This window comes from Oncorhynchus masou, chromosome 7 (assembly GCF_036934945.1).
Source record: "Oncorhynchus masou masou isolate Uvic2021 chromosome 7, UVic_Omas_1.1, whole genome shotgun sequence".
Taxonomy (NCBI): Eukaryota; Metazoa; Chordata; class Actinopteri; order Salmoniformes; family Salmonidae; genus Oncorhynchus; species Oncorhynchus masou.
Genome location: NC_088218.1, coordinates 23,456,308 through 23,472,104, shown reverse-complemented (window position 1 = coordinate 23,472,104; position 15,797 = coordinate 23,456,308). Strand labels below are relative to the sequence as shown.

The following is a 15,797-nucleotide window of genomic DNA, read 5'->3' as shown; positions in this document are numbered from 1 at the left end:
ATTGCGTCATTTCTTTTGCGTTCATTGCACGCAGAGTCAGGGTATATGCAACAGTTTGGGCTGCCTGGCTAATTGCGAACTAATTTGCCAGAATTTTACATAATTATGACATACATTGAAGGTTGTGCAATGTAACAAGAATATTTAGACTTAGCGATGCCACCCGTTTGATAAAATACCGAACGGTTCCATATTTCACTGAAATAATAAACGTTTTGTTTTCGAAATGATAGTTTCCAGATTCGATCATATTAATGACCAAAGGCTCGTATATCTGTAAGTCTGATTTGATAGAGCAGGCTCCAGCAGGCCCGTAATCATTCATTCAAACAGCACTTTTGTGCGTTTTGCCAGCAGCTCTTCCCAAGCACAGCGCTGTTTATGACTTCAAGCCTATCAGCCTAATGGCTGGTGTAACCAATATGAAATGGATAGCTAGTTAGCTGGGTGTGCGCTAATACTGTTTGAAACGTCACTCGCTTTTAGATTTGGAGTAGTTATTCCCCTTGGCTTTTGTGGAGCGATGGATAACGATGCTTCGAGTGTGGCTGTTGTCGATGTGTTCCTGGTTCGAGGCGAGGAGGGGGGCGGAAGCTATACTGTTACACTGGTAATACTATAGTGCCTATAAGACCATCCAATAGTCAAAGGTATATGAAATACAAATGGTATAGAGAGAAATAGTCCTATAAATACTATATTAACCACAACCTAAAACCTCTTACCTTGGAATATTGAAGACTCATGTTAAAAGGAACCACCAACTTTCATATGTTCTCATGTTCTGAGCAAGTAACTTAAACGTTAGCTTTTTTACATGGCACATAATACTCTTCTCCAACACTTTGTTTTTGCATTATTTAAACCAAATTGAACATGTTTCATTATTTATTTGAGGCGAAATTGATTTTATTGATGTTTTATATTAAGTTAAAATAAGTGTTAATTCAGTATTGTTGTAATTGTCATTATTACAAACAAAAAAAATATGTTAAAAAAAAAAAATTGGCCGATTAATCGGTATCGGCTTTTTTGGTCCTTGTCACGCCCTGGTCGAAATATATTATGTTTATTCTTCATTTATTCGGTCAGGCCAGGGTGTGACATGGGTTATTGTGGTGTGTTTTTGTCTTGGGGTTTTGTGGGATGTCTAGCGTTAGTCTATGGCTGCCTGAGGCGGTTCTCAATCAGAGTCAGGTGATTATCATTGTCTCTGATTGGGAACCATATTTAGGCAGCCATATTCTTTGTGTGTTTCGTGGGTGATTGTCCTTAGTGTCCTTGTTCCTGTCTCTGTGTTAGTTTACACAAGTATAGGCTGTTTCGGTTTTCGTTACGTTCATTACGTTCTTTGTTTTGAGGTATTTGTATTGATTCGTGTTTACGTTTGTTGTTTAAACATGGATCGCAATCTACACGCTGCATTTTGGTCCGACTCTCCTTCAACGCATGAAAACCGTTACAGTCCTCCAATAATCGGTATCGGCATTGAAAAATCATAATCGGTCGACATGTAGTTGAGGGCAATTAAAAAATGATCAATCCTCTGCAACTGATGGGGTAAAAAAAGAACAGTTTCCGTTGCTTCCTTTCCTCTGCCATTTCCACCCAAATAGTCCTCTGTCCTGAACTGACACAGACCCCTGGGAACCAGCCAGTCCCCTGACCCCCTTTCTTTCTATGCTATGGCTGAAAGAAGAAAAACTCTGTGTGATAAGAGCTTTGCATCCATTCGTTTGTTCCTCCCCGCTCTTCTTTTCTCCCTGGCTGCTGTAAACTGTGCCACAGCACTTCATTTTAATGAAATATTGGCCAGACGTTATTGTCATCGGAGGTGCATCTCTCTCTCTCTCTATCTCTCTTTTGACAAATTTGCGGAGCCTTCCTCTCCGACTCAGAGGCTGGTTTGGGTTTGTGCCTGATGCATGGGGATGGCGGTGTACACAGTCGTCTTGGGGCAGGTAGAATTGATGAAGATAGTGGCGCGGGGCAGAGATAAACATGCTGCAGTCAGCACATTGGAGCAGGGAATGATGGGAGGCTGGAGCTGTGGAGAGAGAAAGAGGAGACCAGGGGATGGGCTGCACATCACACACACACACACACACACAGCCTGCAGGCCTGGGAACTGTCTTAGACGTGTCAACGAATCCCTGCCTGGACAGAAAAAAATTCTGTCTGTTACATGTACATTATTCGTCACTCTGTTCCTCCAGGCAAGTCAATCTGGGCTATCTCGGATGATGTCAGGGTGTCCCCCTCCCCACATCAATAGCAGTTAATAGTTGAACAGGGACGCAAACTGGTGAGGGCCCAAAAAGGTGAGACTTTTTTTTGTTGCATTGAAACATGCAAAAAATCCCTGCTGGGGGGAAATGCAGGTTCTAACTAATTAGACAAGGCATATGATCTACCTGCTCAGTCCCTGTGTGTAAAATAAAAAGTGGTTCATGTGATCCTAACTCGAAAAAGCTAAAAAATGTAAAGAAAGCAATCCAATGTTATTTGTTGCCTAGACTTTACTGCAAATGAAAAAACAATACACTAATATTGCAGTTAGCCATGACAGCTTTTACAATAGAATGCTTGTGACCACACACACACATCTAAATATTGCACTTGGGGGAAAAAACTTCTTAAAGTAGAATGAAACAAACAGGCATTCTATTTTTGTTCTATTATAGTGGCCACTATAGTAGACATTGATCAAGTGCACAAGGCTACGTGTGCAAAAATAACCTTCACTGAGTAAAACATTTAATAATCCCCCCCCTCACTCACATACACAAGTGTTACTGTCAAATTCAACACAACAAAAGTAATATATTTGGTCTACACTGCACATTATAACATTGTACACTTTCTGCCTGTGGACATCGGTTCTACAATGTGCCATAAGAGCATGATACTCTTTGTTGGCACAATTGATCTCTTTCAGGCAGAGAGTACACCTGGCATACCCCTTTTTATCCACTGTATTGAAAAAGTGAGAAAGAGTGGACGTGTGTGTTGTTCCTTTCACCTCTATAGAGGCATCCAGCTTAAGTCAGGCCCAGCTCCAGCAACACTTGATCCCTGAATCCACTTGTTTAACAAGCAACGCCTCATTTTCACCTAATTCTCTCATTCTGAAAATTAACCACAAACTGTAGAGGGAAAACATTAGTTTTACAGATAGTAGTTAGTTCGTTAGTTAACATTTCACACAGATTGCCAGGGTCCAGTAAGCAACTAACGCGTTATAACTTGAGGAACGGCAAGGAGTCATATACCAGTTAATACTAACGCGAATTGGTTAGGCCACGAATGTTAGCTCATCTGATGTTGAAACGTTAGCTATCTAACGTTAGCTGTCTGATTTTAATAGCCATCTAATTTTCACACCATAAACTAAATTATTTGATCAGATAAGTTGGCTAATGTTGCTCAACATTTCTCTGGCTAGCTAACGGAGAATTCGATCCAGCTAGCAAGACACTTGACAATGCTAACAATACTTGTTTCACCACACTTTCTCCCTCACCTCAAACTCTCCCGAATACCAGTTGTTTTTCGGTTACAGCTCATGAAGTACGCTTCATCATCTTCTCACCCCCGGTCTCCGTGGTCAGGCTTCTCTAACGTCACCTCTTCGTTATCGTTCAGGGCAAGCTTGCCTTCCCACTCTCCGCTGATGCTGCAACAAGCATGTTGGTTGCCTCTTCTCTCTTCAGTCGCCTGCTGCGCTGCATTCTGCTGTTATGTGAACGATAGGCTGAGCCTTGGATACAGACAGTATTGCTCCAAACGCGCAGCACTCGTTCGCTTACAGCCAGTAGTGATCCAAAGCCCCCATCCCCACTCCTCCCATCCTAAACGTTTCTTATCGGATCTACACGAATTCAAAACGGCGACTTCCACCAAAAGGTGACTAGTTTGCATCCCTGGTTGAAGTGTTGTTGAGTATAATTTCGGCAGTAGTGTTAATGGCTTGTGTTGGGTTAAAAGACATAAGACATATTTCTTAGACTGTAAGAGAGAATGGACTATAAAGTCTTCTTCTCTTTTCTCGTGTTCTAACTCTAACAGGATCATCTAGGTGGGATGCTGGGCCTGAAGGAGGACTTGGATAAAGATGAATGCAAGCATGAGCCAGAGATGGTGTATGAGACCAACTGCCACTGGGAAGGATGCTCCAAGGAGTACGACACACAGGAACAACTGGTCCATGTAAGGAGGGGCCGGGGGGCAGGAGGGGACGGGGGACAGGAGGAGACGGGGGACAGGAGGGGACGGGGGACAGGAGGGGACGGGGGATAGGAAGGGACGGGGGACAGGAGGAGACGGGGGACAGGAGGGACGGGGGACAGGAGGGGACGGGGGATAGGAAGGACGGGGGACAGGGGGGACGGGGGATAGGAAGGGACGGGGGACAGGAGGGGACGGGGGACAGGAGGGGACGGGGGATAGGAAGGGACGGGGGACAGGAGGGGACGGGGGACAGGAGGGGACGGGGGATAGGAAGGGACGGGGGACAGGAGGAGACGGGGGACAGGAGGGGACGGGGGACAGGAGGGACGGGGGGGACAGGAGGGGACGGGGGACAGGAGGGGACGGGGGACAGGAGGAGACGGGGGACAGGAGGGGACGGGGGACAGGAGGAGACAGGAGGGGGGGGATAGGAAGGGACGGGGGACAGGAGGGACGGGGGACAGGAGGGGACGGGGGACAGGAGGGGACGGGGGACAGGAGGGGACGGGGGACAGGAAGGGACGGGGGACAGGAGGGGACGGGGGACAGGAGGAGACGGGGGACAGGAGGGGACGGGGGACAGGAGGAGACGGGGGACAGGAGGGGATGGGGGACAGGAGGGGACGGGGGACAGGAGGGGACGGGGGACAGGAGGGGACGGGGGACAGGAGGGGACGGGGGACAGGAGGGGACGGGGGACAGGAGGGGACGGGGGACAGGAGGGACGGGGGACAGGAGGGGACGGGGGACAGGAGGGGACGGGGGACAGGAGGGGACGGGGGACAGGAGGGGACGGGGGACAGGAGGGACGGGGGACAGGAGGGGACGGGGGACAGGAGGGGCCGGGGGGACAGGAGGGACGGGGGACAGGAGGGGACGGGGGACAGGAGGAGACGGGGGACAGGAGGGGACGGGGGACAGGAGGAGACGGGGGACAGGAGGAGACGGGGGACAGGAGACAGGGATCAGACAAGCATTTCCTTTTTCTTTAACTAGCTCAGAAAATGTTCCTGTGTGTTTTAAAACAACCAGCCCGGATCTGGTTTCCTAAAAGCACCTTAAGGCTAAGTATGTTACCTGTGGTTCGAACGAAGAAACCAGGCCCTGGGCCAAGAGCAGAGGAAGGTCGCTATCTAATGAGTGTGTGGTGAGAGAGAGGAGGTCTGCCTGTCAGTGCAGCTGGAATAAGTCCAGAATAAATCCCACAGACCTCTAGGTCTATATGAGCTCCCTAACCTCTGACCTCTGACCTCTGAAGCCCAACATAAAGCCATCCTGCCAGGAACACTAAACCCTTAACCCCTCCCTGATTTAGTCTTCACAGTAACCTCTAACAAACTAAGTGTCCATATTTTAGTGCTGCCAAAGACTAAGGCTTGTCAATGGACTTCAACTGGGGTCCTGTTTTATTATGCGTTCCTCCAGATAGATACTGAGAGTCAGATGATTCATTGGTTGTTCACATAAAGAAAGCTTAGCGTTTAGCTTCCATGAGACTGAGATTGTTTTACTCTTTTGAACTTTTCGGCATGTAGAGTCTTGGTCGAGCAGGGGCATTCCAGGCCGTCACTGAAGCAGAGAGAGAAGGGGACAGACAGACAGAGAGAGAGAGAAAGAAAGAGAGAGCGAGAGGGGGGGGGCAGAGTGAGAGAGCGAGGGGGAGAGCGAGAGAGAGAGATAGTAGAGAGAGAGTGGAAGAGAGTGGAAGAGCGTGTAAGAGAGAGGAAGAGAGAGAGAGAGAAAGAGGAAGAGAGAGAGAGCAGGTTAGCGAGATAGAGGAAGAGAGAGAGAGAGAGGAAGAGAGAGGAAACGAGAGAGAGAGAGGAAGAGGGAGAGAGAGGAAGAGGGAGAGAGAGAGAAGGTGGACACTGTAACACAGAGGAGCTTTGACTATGGCCTCCATTATCTATCCTCATTGTTTCACTCAGTCACCGACAGTTACACTCCAGCTGAACGTGAAACCTCTGAGATCCTTCCTAATGATAGGCACACATACACACAAACACCTTCCTAATGATAGGCCAGGATGGTTTAGGTTAGGCAGTTACGGACAAAGAGCTGCTTGTCTAAGAGAGCAGTCAACGCACGCTCAACCGCCAAGTGTCTTTGGCTTAGTTATCATGGGCCAGACATTTAACCAAAATGTAGAGAGAGTAGCCTAAGGAATATGTACAATGATGGTCCTTGTCACCAAAAGTATGTGTGTGTGTGTGTGTGTGTGTGTGTGTGTGTGTGTGTGTGTGTGTGTGTGTGTGTGTGTGTGTGTGTGTGTGTGTGTGTGTGTGTGTGTGTGTGTGTGTGTGTGTGTGTGTGTGTGTGTGTGTGTGTGTGTGTGTGTGTGTGTGTACATGGGTGTATATGTGAGTGTGTATGAATGCAAATATGCTTGTTAGCGCTACACTCTTGCAAGGAAAAAAAAGTTTCTTTAGTTGCTGCATGGTTGAAACTCAAGCATCCTATTGGTTACCTTGTTGTTAGTCATTCCTGATGTTCTCAGGGTATTAAGTCCTTTTCTGCAGATGTGTTCATCAAAGGATCCCAGGAAACAGCAGCGTTTGAGTTGTAATCCCTCCACACTCACTGGGCCCCTGCACTCAACCACTACAGCCCTAATGAGGGAGGTGCACAATACCTGTCCAGACCCATTCGTCCTAGGCTATGCACGCCAGCCAGCGGGATGCCACATCAATCTTGGATAAGAGAGTTGGAAATCCGTCACGGGGCAATTCCATTAAATGAAAGTATTGAGAGGCTGCCCCTTTAGACACATACAAACAGAGCGGAGCAAAGGAGCATTTGCCTGTTGGACGATTGATTTTCATTTCCCTAACCGTAGAATCCCTCTTGTGGAAAAAGTAGACTAGTGGAACTCATCTAACAGAGCCACACTGCAAATTGTGCGTCCCGACAACACAAGCACGTCTTTTTCCTTCACTGTCTGACAAACGGAAAGTTAACGGCAAACTTTGATTGATGGCTTTACTCCTAATTTCTTTGATAGGCAAATGGCTGCTCCGCCTCTGTCACAACCTGAAATTGAGTTGTTCTAATAGACCTCTGTCACAGAGAAAACCTCTGTCTCCTGTTGATAGTGTGTTCTCTAAGTAGTACAAATACACTCAACGACAGACAGAACAGAACACAGCTAGAGACCCAATAAAAAAGACAACCTCAGAGGGACTGTGGGGAGAGAAACATCAAATCAACTTGTATTGGTCACATACTCGTGTTTAGTAGATGTTATTGCGGGTGTAGCGAAATGCTTGTGTTTCTAGCTCCAACAGTGCAGTAATATCTAACAAGTAATATCTGCCAAGTAATTTCTAACACATTTCACAACAATACACACAAATCTAAAGTAAAGGAATTAAGAATATATCATAATTGGACGAGCAATGTCGGACGAGCATAGACTAAAATACAGTAGAATAGAATACAGTATATACATTTGAGATGAGTAATGCAAAATATGTAAACATTATTAACATCGGGAGAAGTTACAGGCCATGCACAGAAAGAAAACCCCGCCCCTTCCCCTGAGGCACTTAATTACTACAACTTGAGTGACGGTTGCTTTACACCTATCCAATCCCTTAGATCGACACAAGTGTTTAGGGAGCAGGGGCTGGGGGTTGTTACTGGTCGGGGCCGCAAGTCTCACAGGCTGTAGAGATCCAGAAAGGTATTAACACGTGTCATCCGGGCGTGTCTCCCCCACAGCACATCAACAACGACCACATCCACGGGGAGAAGAAGGAGTTTGTGTGCCGCTGGGATGAGTGTTCCAGGGAGCAGAAGCCTTTTAAGGCCCAGTACATGCTGGTGGTTCACATGAGGAGACACACAGGGGAGAAACCACACAAGTGTACCGTGAGTAACTGATCGTCGCCAGGCTCAGCCTTTCGCTGAACATTTGCCTCTCTAAACATTTGTAGAGTGTACCGTCACACACACACACACACACACACACACACAAACACACTCATACTCACAAATCTAGAAATGCCGTTTGGGCTTTTCTCCATATTTCATGTGATCATTCTTGAAAGGGAATAAAAATATGCTTACAGTGTGATTGCATTACATATTCACATAGAAGGTGTCCCTAAGCTGGTTAGTAGGGTGTTTGTTAGTAGTTTCAGTAAGGGCAATGGGTCCTTCTTACAGTAAGACCTAGATATATCCTCTACGGTACTGTATTGTAAGTCCCTCATGTACAACATCTAAGAATTTCTCTCTTCAGGCCAAATCCTTAACTTTTCACAAAAATCATGCACTGATGTCAAGGGGAGATTTGTTTCTAAAGTTAGGATTGGTGACTATAAACAGTGCATTCAGAAAGTATTCAGACCCCTTCACTTTTTCCATATTTTGTTACGTTACAGCCTTATTCTAAAATTGATTAAATCGTTTTTTCCCCTCACCAATCTACATACAATACCCCATAATGACAAAGCAACAACTGATTTTGACATTTTTGCCAATGTATAAAAAATGTAAAACTCAAATAACACATTTACTTAATTATTCAGACCATTTACTCAGTACTTTTGGTATTTTATTAGGATCCCCATTAGCTGCTGCAATGGGCAGCAGCTACTCTTCCTGTGGTCCACATGAAACATAATACAGAATGACATAATACAGAACATCAATAGACAAGAACAGCTCAAGGACAGAACTACATACAGTGGGGAGAACAAGTATTTAATACACTGCCGATTTTGCAGGTTTTCCTACTTACAAAGCATGTAAAAGTCTGTCATTTTTATCATAGGTACACTTCAACTGTGAGAGACAGAAAATCACATTCTATGATTTTTAAGTAATTAATTAGCATTTTATTGCATGACATAAGTATTTGATCACCTACCAACCAGTAAGAATTCCGGCTCTCACAGACCTGTTAGTTTTTCTTTAAGAAGCTCTCCTGTTCTACACTCATTACCTGTATTAACTGCACCTGTTTGAACTAGTTACCTGTATAAAAGACACCTGTCCACACACTCAATCAAACAGACTCCAACCTCTCCACAATGGCCAAGACTAGAGAGCTGTGTAAGGATATCAGGGATAAAATTGTATACCTGCACAAGGCTGGGATGGGCTACAGGACAATAGGCAAGCAGCTTGGTGAGAAGGCAACAACTGTTGGCACAATTATTGGAAAATGGAAGAAGTTCAAGATGACGGTCAATCACCTTCGGTCTGGGGCTCCATGCAAGATCTCACCTCATGGGGCATCAATGATCATGAGGAAGGTGAGGGATCAGCCCAGAACTACACGGCAGGACCTGGTCAATGACCTGAAGAGAGCTGGGACCACAGTCTCAAAGAAAACCATTAGTAACACACTACGCTGTCATGGATTAAAATCCTGCAGCACAGGCAAGGTCCCCCTGCTCAAGCCAGCGCATGTCCAGGCCTGTCTGAAGTTTGCCAATGACCATCTGGATGATCCAGAGGAGGAATGGGAGAAGGTCATGTGGTCTGATGAGACAAAAATAGAGCTTTTTGGTTTAAACTCCACTCGCCGTGTTTGGAGGAAGAAGAAGGATGAGTACAACCCCAAGAAATCCATCCCAACCATGAAGCATGGAGGTGGAAACATCATTCTTTGGGGATGCTTTTCTGCAAAGGGGACAGGACGACTGCACCGTATTGAGGGGAGGATGGATGGGGCCATGCATCGCGAGATCTTGGCCAACAACCTTCTTCCCTTAGTAAGAACATTGAAAATGGGTCATGGCTGGGTCTTCCAGCATGACAACGACCCGAAACACATAGCCAGGGCAACTAAGGAGTGGCTCCGTAAGAAGCATCTCAAGGTCCTGGAGTGGCCTAGCCAGTCTCCAGACCTGAACCCAATAGAAAATCTTTGGAGGGAGCTGAAAGTCCGTATTGCCCAGCGACAGCCCCGAAACCTGAAGGATCTGGAGAAGATCTGTATGGAGGAGTGGGCCAAAATCCCTGCTGCAGTGTGTGCAAACCTGGTCAAGAACTACAGGAAATGTATGATCTCTGTAATTGCAAACAAAGGTTTCTGTACCAAATATTAAGTCCTGCTTTTCTGATGTATCAAATACTTATGTCATGCGATAAAATGCTAATTAATTACTTAAAAATCATACAATGTGATTTTCTGGATTTTTGTTTTAGATTCCGTCTCTCACAGTTGAAGTGTACCTATGATAAAAATTACAGACCTCTACATGCTTTGTAAGTAGGAAAAACTGCAAAATCGGTTAGTGTATCAAATACTTGTTCTCCCCACTGTACATACATTAAAATGGCACATGTAGCCTACATATCAATGCATACATACAAACTATCTAGTTCAAATAGGGGAGAAGCGTTGTGCCGTGAGGTGTTGCTTTATCTGTTTTTTTTTAAACCAGGTTTGCTGTTTATTTGAACAATATGAGATGGAAGGAGGTTCCATACAATTAGAGCTCTATATAATACTGAACGCTTTATTGAATTTGTTCTGGATTTGGGGACTGTGAAAAGACCCCTGATGGCATGTCTGGTGGGATAAGTGTGTGTGTCAGAGCTGTGTGTAAGTTGACTATGCAAACAATTTGGGATTTTCAACACAATGTTTCTTATAAAAACAAGTGATGCAGTCAGTCTCTCCTCAACTCTTAGCCAAGAGAGACTGGTATACATAGTATTTATATCAGCCCTCTGATTACAATGAAGATCAAAACGTGCCGCTCGGTTCTGGGCTGCAGCTTAACTCGGTCTTTCCTTGCAGCACCGGACCACACGACTGGACAATAATGAAGATTAGACAAAACTAGAGCCCGCAGAACTTGCTTTAGGAGTATGGTGTCAAAGAATCAGAGCACCTCTTTATTACGGCCAGAACTCTCCTCGTCTTTACAACCATTGAATTTATATGTTTTGACCAAGACAGTTTACAATCTAAAGTAATGGCAAGTAATTTAGTCTCCTCAACCTGTTCAACAGCCACACAATTCATTACCAGATTCAGCTGAGGTCTAAAACGTAAGGAATGATTTGTACCAAATACAATGCTCTTAGTTTTAGAGATGTTCAGGACCGGTTTATTACTGGCCACCCATTCCAAAACAGACTGCAACTCTTTGTTAAGGGTTTCAGTGACTTCATTAGCTGTGGTTGCTGATGCGTATATGGTTGAATCATAAGCATACATGGACACACATGCTTTGTTTAATGCCAGTGGCAGGTCATTGGTAAAAGAAATAGAAAAGAGTAGAGGGCCTAGAGAGCTGTCCTGCGGTACACCACACTTTATATGTTTGACATTAGAGAAGCTTCCATTAAAGAAAACCCTTTGAGTTATATTAGATAGATAGCTCTGAATCCATGACATGGCAGAGGTTGAAAAGCCATAACACAAAAGTTTTTTCAACAACAGGTTATGGTCAATAATATCAAAGACTGCACTGAAATCTAACAGTACAGCTCCCACAATCTTCTTATTACAATTTCTTTCAACCAATCATCAGTAATTTGTGTCAGTGCAGTACATGTTGAGTGCTCTTCTCTTCTCTGAAAGTCTGTTGATAATCTGTTTAGAAAGAAATAGCATTGAAACACAATATTTTACAATAGTTTGCTAAGAGCTGGCAGCAAGCTTATAGGTCTGCTGTTAGAACCAGTAAAGGCTGCTTTACCACTCTTGGGTAGCAGAATTACTTTGGCTTCCTTCCAGCCCTGACAAAGACTTTTCTCTAGGCTCAGATTAAAAATATGACAGATAGGAGTGGCTACAGAGTCAGCTACCATCCTCAGTAGCTTTCCATCGAAGTTGTCAATGCCTGGAGGTTTGTCATTATTGATCAATAACAATCATTTTTCCACCTTTCCCACATAACTTTACAAAATTCAAACTTCCAATGCTTTTCTTTCATTATTAGTTTTTTTTATGTATGAATACAATTACTTACTGTTTGTTGTTGGCATTTCCTGCCTACGTTTGCCCACTTTGCCAATGAAATAATCATAAAATAATTGGCAACATCAAATGGTTTCATGATGAATAAGCCATCTGATTCGAGGAAAGATGGAGTTGAATTTGTCTTTCTGCCCTTAATTTAATTTAAAGTAGGTTTTTTCCATCATTCTTTATATCATTGATATTGTCTTCATAATACAGTTTCTTCTTATTTTGTTCAGTTTAGTTTAGTCTGATGTTAGCAAGTTATTGATTTCAGGGACCTTATTTCTAAGGCTACACATATTAATATGGGCTATTTTCAGCCCTTTCCTGGGTAGCTTATCAGAGACAGACATTATACTGGAGAGAGCAAACAATGTAAGAGAAAAAAATATACATTTAGCAAGTCATTAATCAATTGGTGTGTGTGTGTGTGTGTGTGTGTGTGTGTGTGTGTGTGTGTGTGTGTGTGTGTGTGTGTGTGTGTGTGTGTGTGTGTGTGTGTGTGTGTGTGTGTGTGTGTGTGTGTGTGTGTGTGTGTTGCATTGTTGAAGCTATGAACCCATAGGTTTGGCTCTCTCATCCCCTCCAGGCTTCTGGGAGGGGGGGTGGACAATGAGCCTGTCATAGCGGATGTAAGCAATGTCCCCGCGAGCTCTGGCAGCTTTCATGGCTGGGATCAGTTCTTTCCTCTTCTGGCGCACAGCTACTTTGTTGAAGCACCTTAGGCAGTGACTGCAGCCAAAATCCAACAGGGCTGTCATGTTCCTTTTACTGAGGAGTGGCTTCTGTCTGGCCACTCTACCATAAAGGCCTGATTGGTGGAGTGCTGCAGAGATGGTTGACCTTCTGGATGATTCTCCCATCTCCACAGAGGAACTCTGGATCTCTGTCAGAGTGACTATCGGGTTCTTGGTCACCTCCCTGACCAAGACCTTTCTTCCATGATTTCTCAGTTTGGCCAGGCAGCCAGCTCTAGGAAGATTCTTGGTGGTTCAAAACTTCTTCCATTTAAGAATGATGGAGGGCACTGTGTTCTTGGGGACCTTCAATGCGGCAGACATTTTTTGGTACCCTTCCCCAGATCTGTGCCTCGAAGCTCTACAGACAATTTCTTCGACCTCATGGCCTGGTTTTTGCTCTGACATGCACTGTCAACATTGGGAACTTATATAGACAGGTGTGTGCATTTCCAAATCATGTCCAATCAATTGAATTTACCACAGGTGGACTCCAATCAAGTTGTTAAAACATCTCAAGGATGATCAATGGAAACAGGATGCACTTGAGCTCAATTTCGAGTCTCAAAGCAAAGGGTCTGAATAGTTATGTAAATAAGGTATTTCTGTTTTTTATTTTTGAAACATTTGATAAAAAAATCCCGAAACCAGTTTTTGCTTTGTCATTATGGGGTATTGTGTGTAGCTTGATGAGATTTTACATTTTTTAAATCAATTTTAGAATAAGGCTGTAACGTAACAAAATGTGGAAAAAGTGAAGGGGGCTAAATACTTTCCGAATGCACTGTTTATGCCTCCACACAAGAGTATCATTCATTAAACAATAATTGCAAAGGACATCTTTATAGAAATTAAACAGGAATGGAAAACAAGGATGGATGTGAAATACACTGTACAAAGATCCTTTGTTTGACTGCTTTGGTGTTTTCCTTTCTCTCTCTTGCAGTTTGAGGGCTGCTGTAAGGCCTATTCTCGCCTGGAGAATCTGAAGACCCACCTGCGATCTCACACCGGGGAAAAACCATATGTGTGTGACCACGAGGGATGCAACAAAGCCTTCTCCAACGCCTCGGACAGAGCCAAGCACCAGAATCGCACACACTCCAACGAGGTGCGCTCACGCGCACACACACTTCAATGAGTTCCTACTGGGGCTGCCTCCCAAACACCACCCTATCCCCTTCATAGTGCATTACTTTCAGGGCCCTGGTCTAAAAACAGCGTACTATGCAGGCAATCGGGCACCATTTTGGATGCTGTCAAGCTCCCACACTGCACAGCACTGCAGCTCCATTCTGCCCTGCCAAGACTTCAGACAGACTCACTTATAAAGTCCATTAGATATTCTCTTAGACAGACATGCGTAGGATCAATACTCTTCTACCTGTTGTGACTTACCTTAAGGTCCTGGGCCAAAAGATTGTGGCATCAAGAAAATACAAACTGCCGTATGTATCTTCAATCGGTTGTCTGCCTTTTACATATTCAGGCTGAAATGAGATGTGTGGACCTTCTCTCATCACGCACGGTGATTGTTCTTGGACGTCTATACTTGCCTCATTAAACCGCGGCCGTGTGTGTGTGTGTGTTGTGTGTGTGTTGTGTTGTGTGTGTGTGCGTGCGTGTGTTCCTAAGTGTGTGTGTGAGTAAATAATGATGTACGGAACTAATGAGCATGGCAGCCCCACAGTGCATTAGTGTGAATCAAGCGTAGGCATCCCTAATGGAGATCCAGACCACCTGCAGATCACCAATACAAAATGAACCCTGGATCCGTTCCAAGCCTCCTACTGGCCTATCCATCAGGAGATAGAGGAGAGAAGTGTAGGGGGAGAGCACAGCATCCCATGGATCCACACACAAGCACGCGCACACGCACACACACACACACACACACACACACACACACACACACACACACACACACACACACACACACACACACACACACACACACACACACACACACCAGTATAACTGTAACTTTATTACTGGAAACCGCATAAATCTTAGTGATATTCTGTGGCTGTAAGCAGAACCAACAAGTCACTGGTCTTGCATACATAATTTATACACTCTAATTGCGTGTTTACAACAACAGCTAGTCACAGCTAATCTGAGTAAGTAGGAGGGGATGGATATTCTAATTCCCAGGCATGTATTTGAATGTTATTAAACAGAATATGAACTGCATGATATTAATCTCACTCTGGATCCTGTGTGGCTCACTTGGTAAGAGTGTGGTGGTAACCATGCCAGGGTTGTCGGTTTGCTTCCCGCTGGGGCCACATTTAAATGTATACACTCACTGTACTGTAAATCGCTTCGCATTAAATACACACTACCGTTCAAAAGTTTGGGTCCATTTAGAAATGTACTTGTTTTTGAAAGAAAAAAACATTTTTCAGCCATTAAAATAATACCAAATTCATCAGAAATACAGTGTAGACATTGTTAATGTTGTAAATGACTATTGTAGCTGGAAACGGCAGATTTTTTAATGGAATATCTACATAGGCATACAAAGGCCCATTATCAGCAACCATCACTCCTGTGTTCCAATGGCACGTTGTGTTAGATAATCCAAGTTTATTATTTTAAAAGGCAAATTGATCATGAGAAAACCCTTTTGCAATTATGTCGGCACAGCTGAAAACTGTTGTCCTGATTAAAGAAGCAGTAAAACTGGCCTTCTTTGGACTAGTTGAGTATCTGGAGCATCAGCATGATGCTGGCCTTCTAGGCAGAGTTCCTCTGTCCAGTGTCTGTTCTTTTTCCCATCTTAATCTTTTCTTTTTATTGACCAGTCTGAGATATGGCTTTTTCTTTGTAAATCTGCATAGGCCAGCATCCTGGAGTCGCCTCTTCACTGTTGACGTTGAGAATGGTGTTTTGCGGGT

General features: G+C 44.5%; 1 protein-coding gene across 1 annotated transcript in view; it reads left to right on the top strand.

The window, feature by feature from the left end:
* The window catches only part of LOC135543545 (zinc finger protein GLI2-like), an 83,756-nt gene that overhangs the window by 62,045 nt on the left and 5,914 nt on the right, over positions 1-15,797 (top strand). The window contains exons 9-11 of the mRNA XM_064970895.1: positions 4,069-4,209; positions 7,951-8,100; positions 13,844-14,008. Coding sequence (XP_064826967.1) covers positions 4,069-4,209; positions 7,951-8,100; positions 13,844-14,008 — 456 coding nt within the window. The remainder of the gene's footprint in view (positions 1-4,068; positions 4,210-7,950; positions 8,101-13,843; positions 14,009-15,797) is intronic.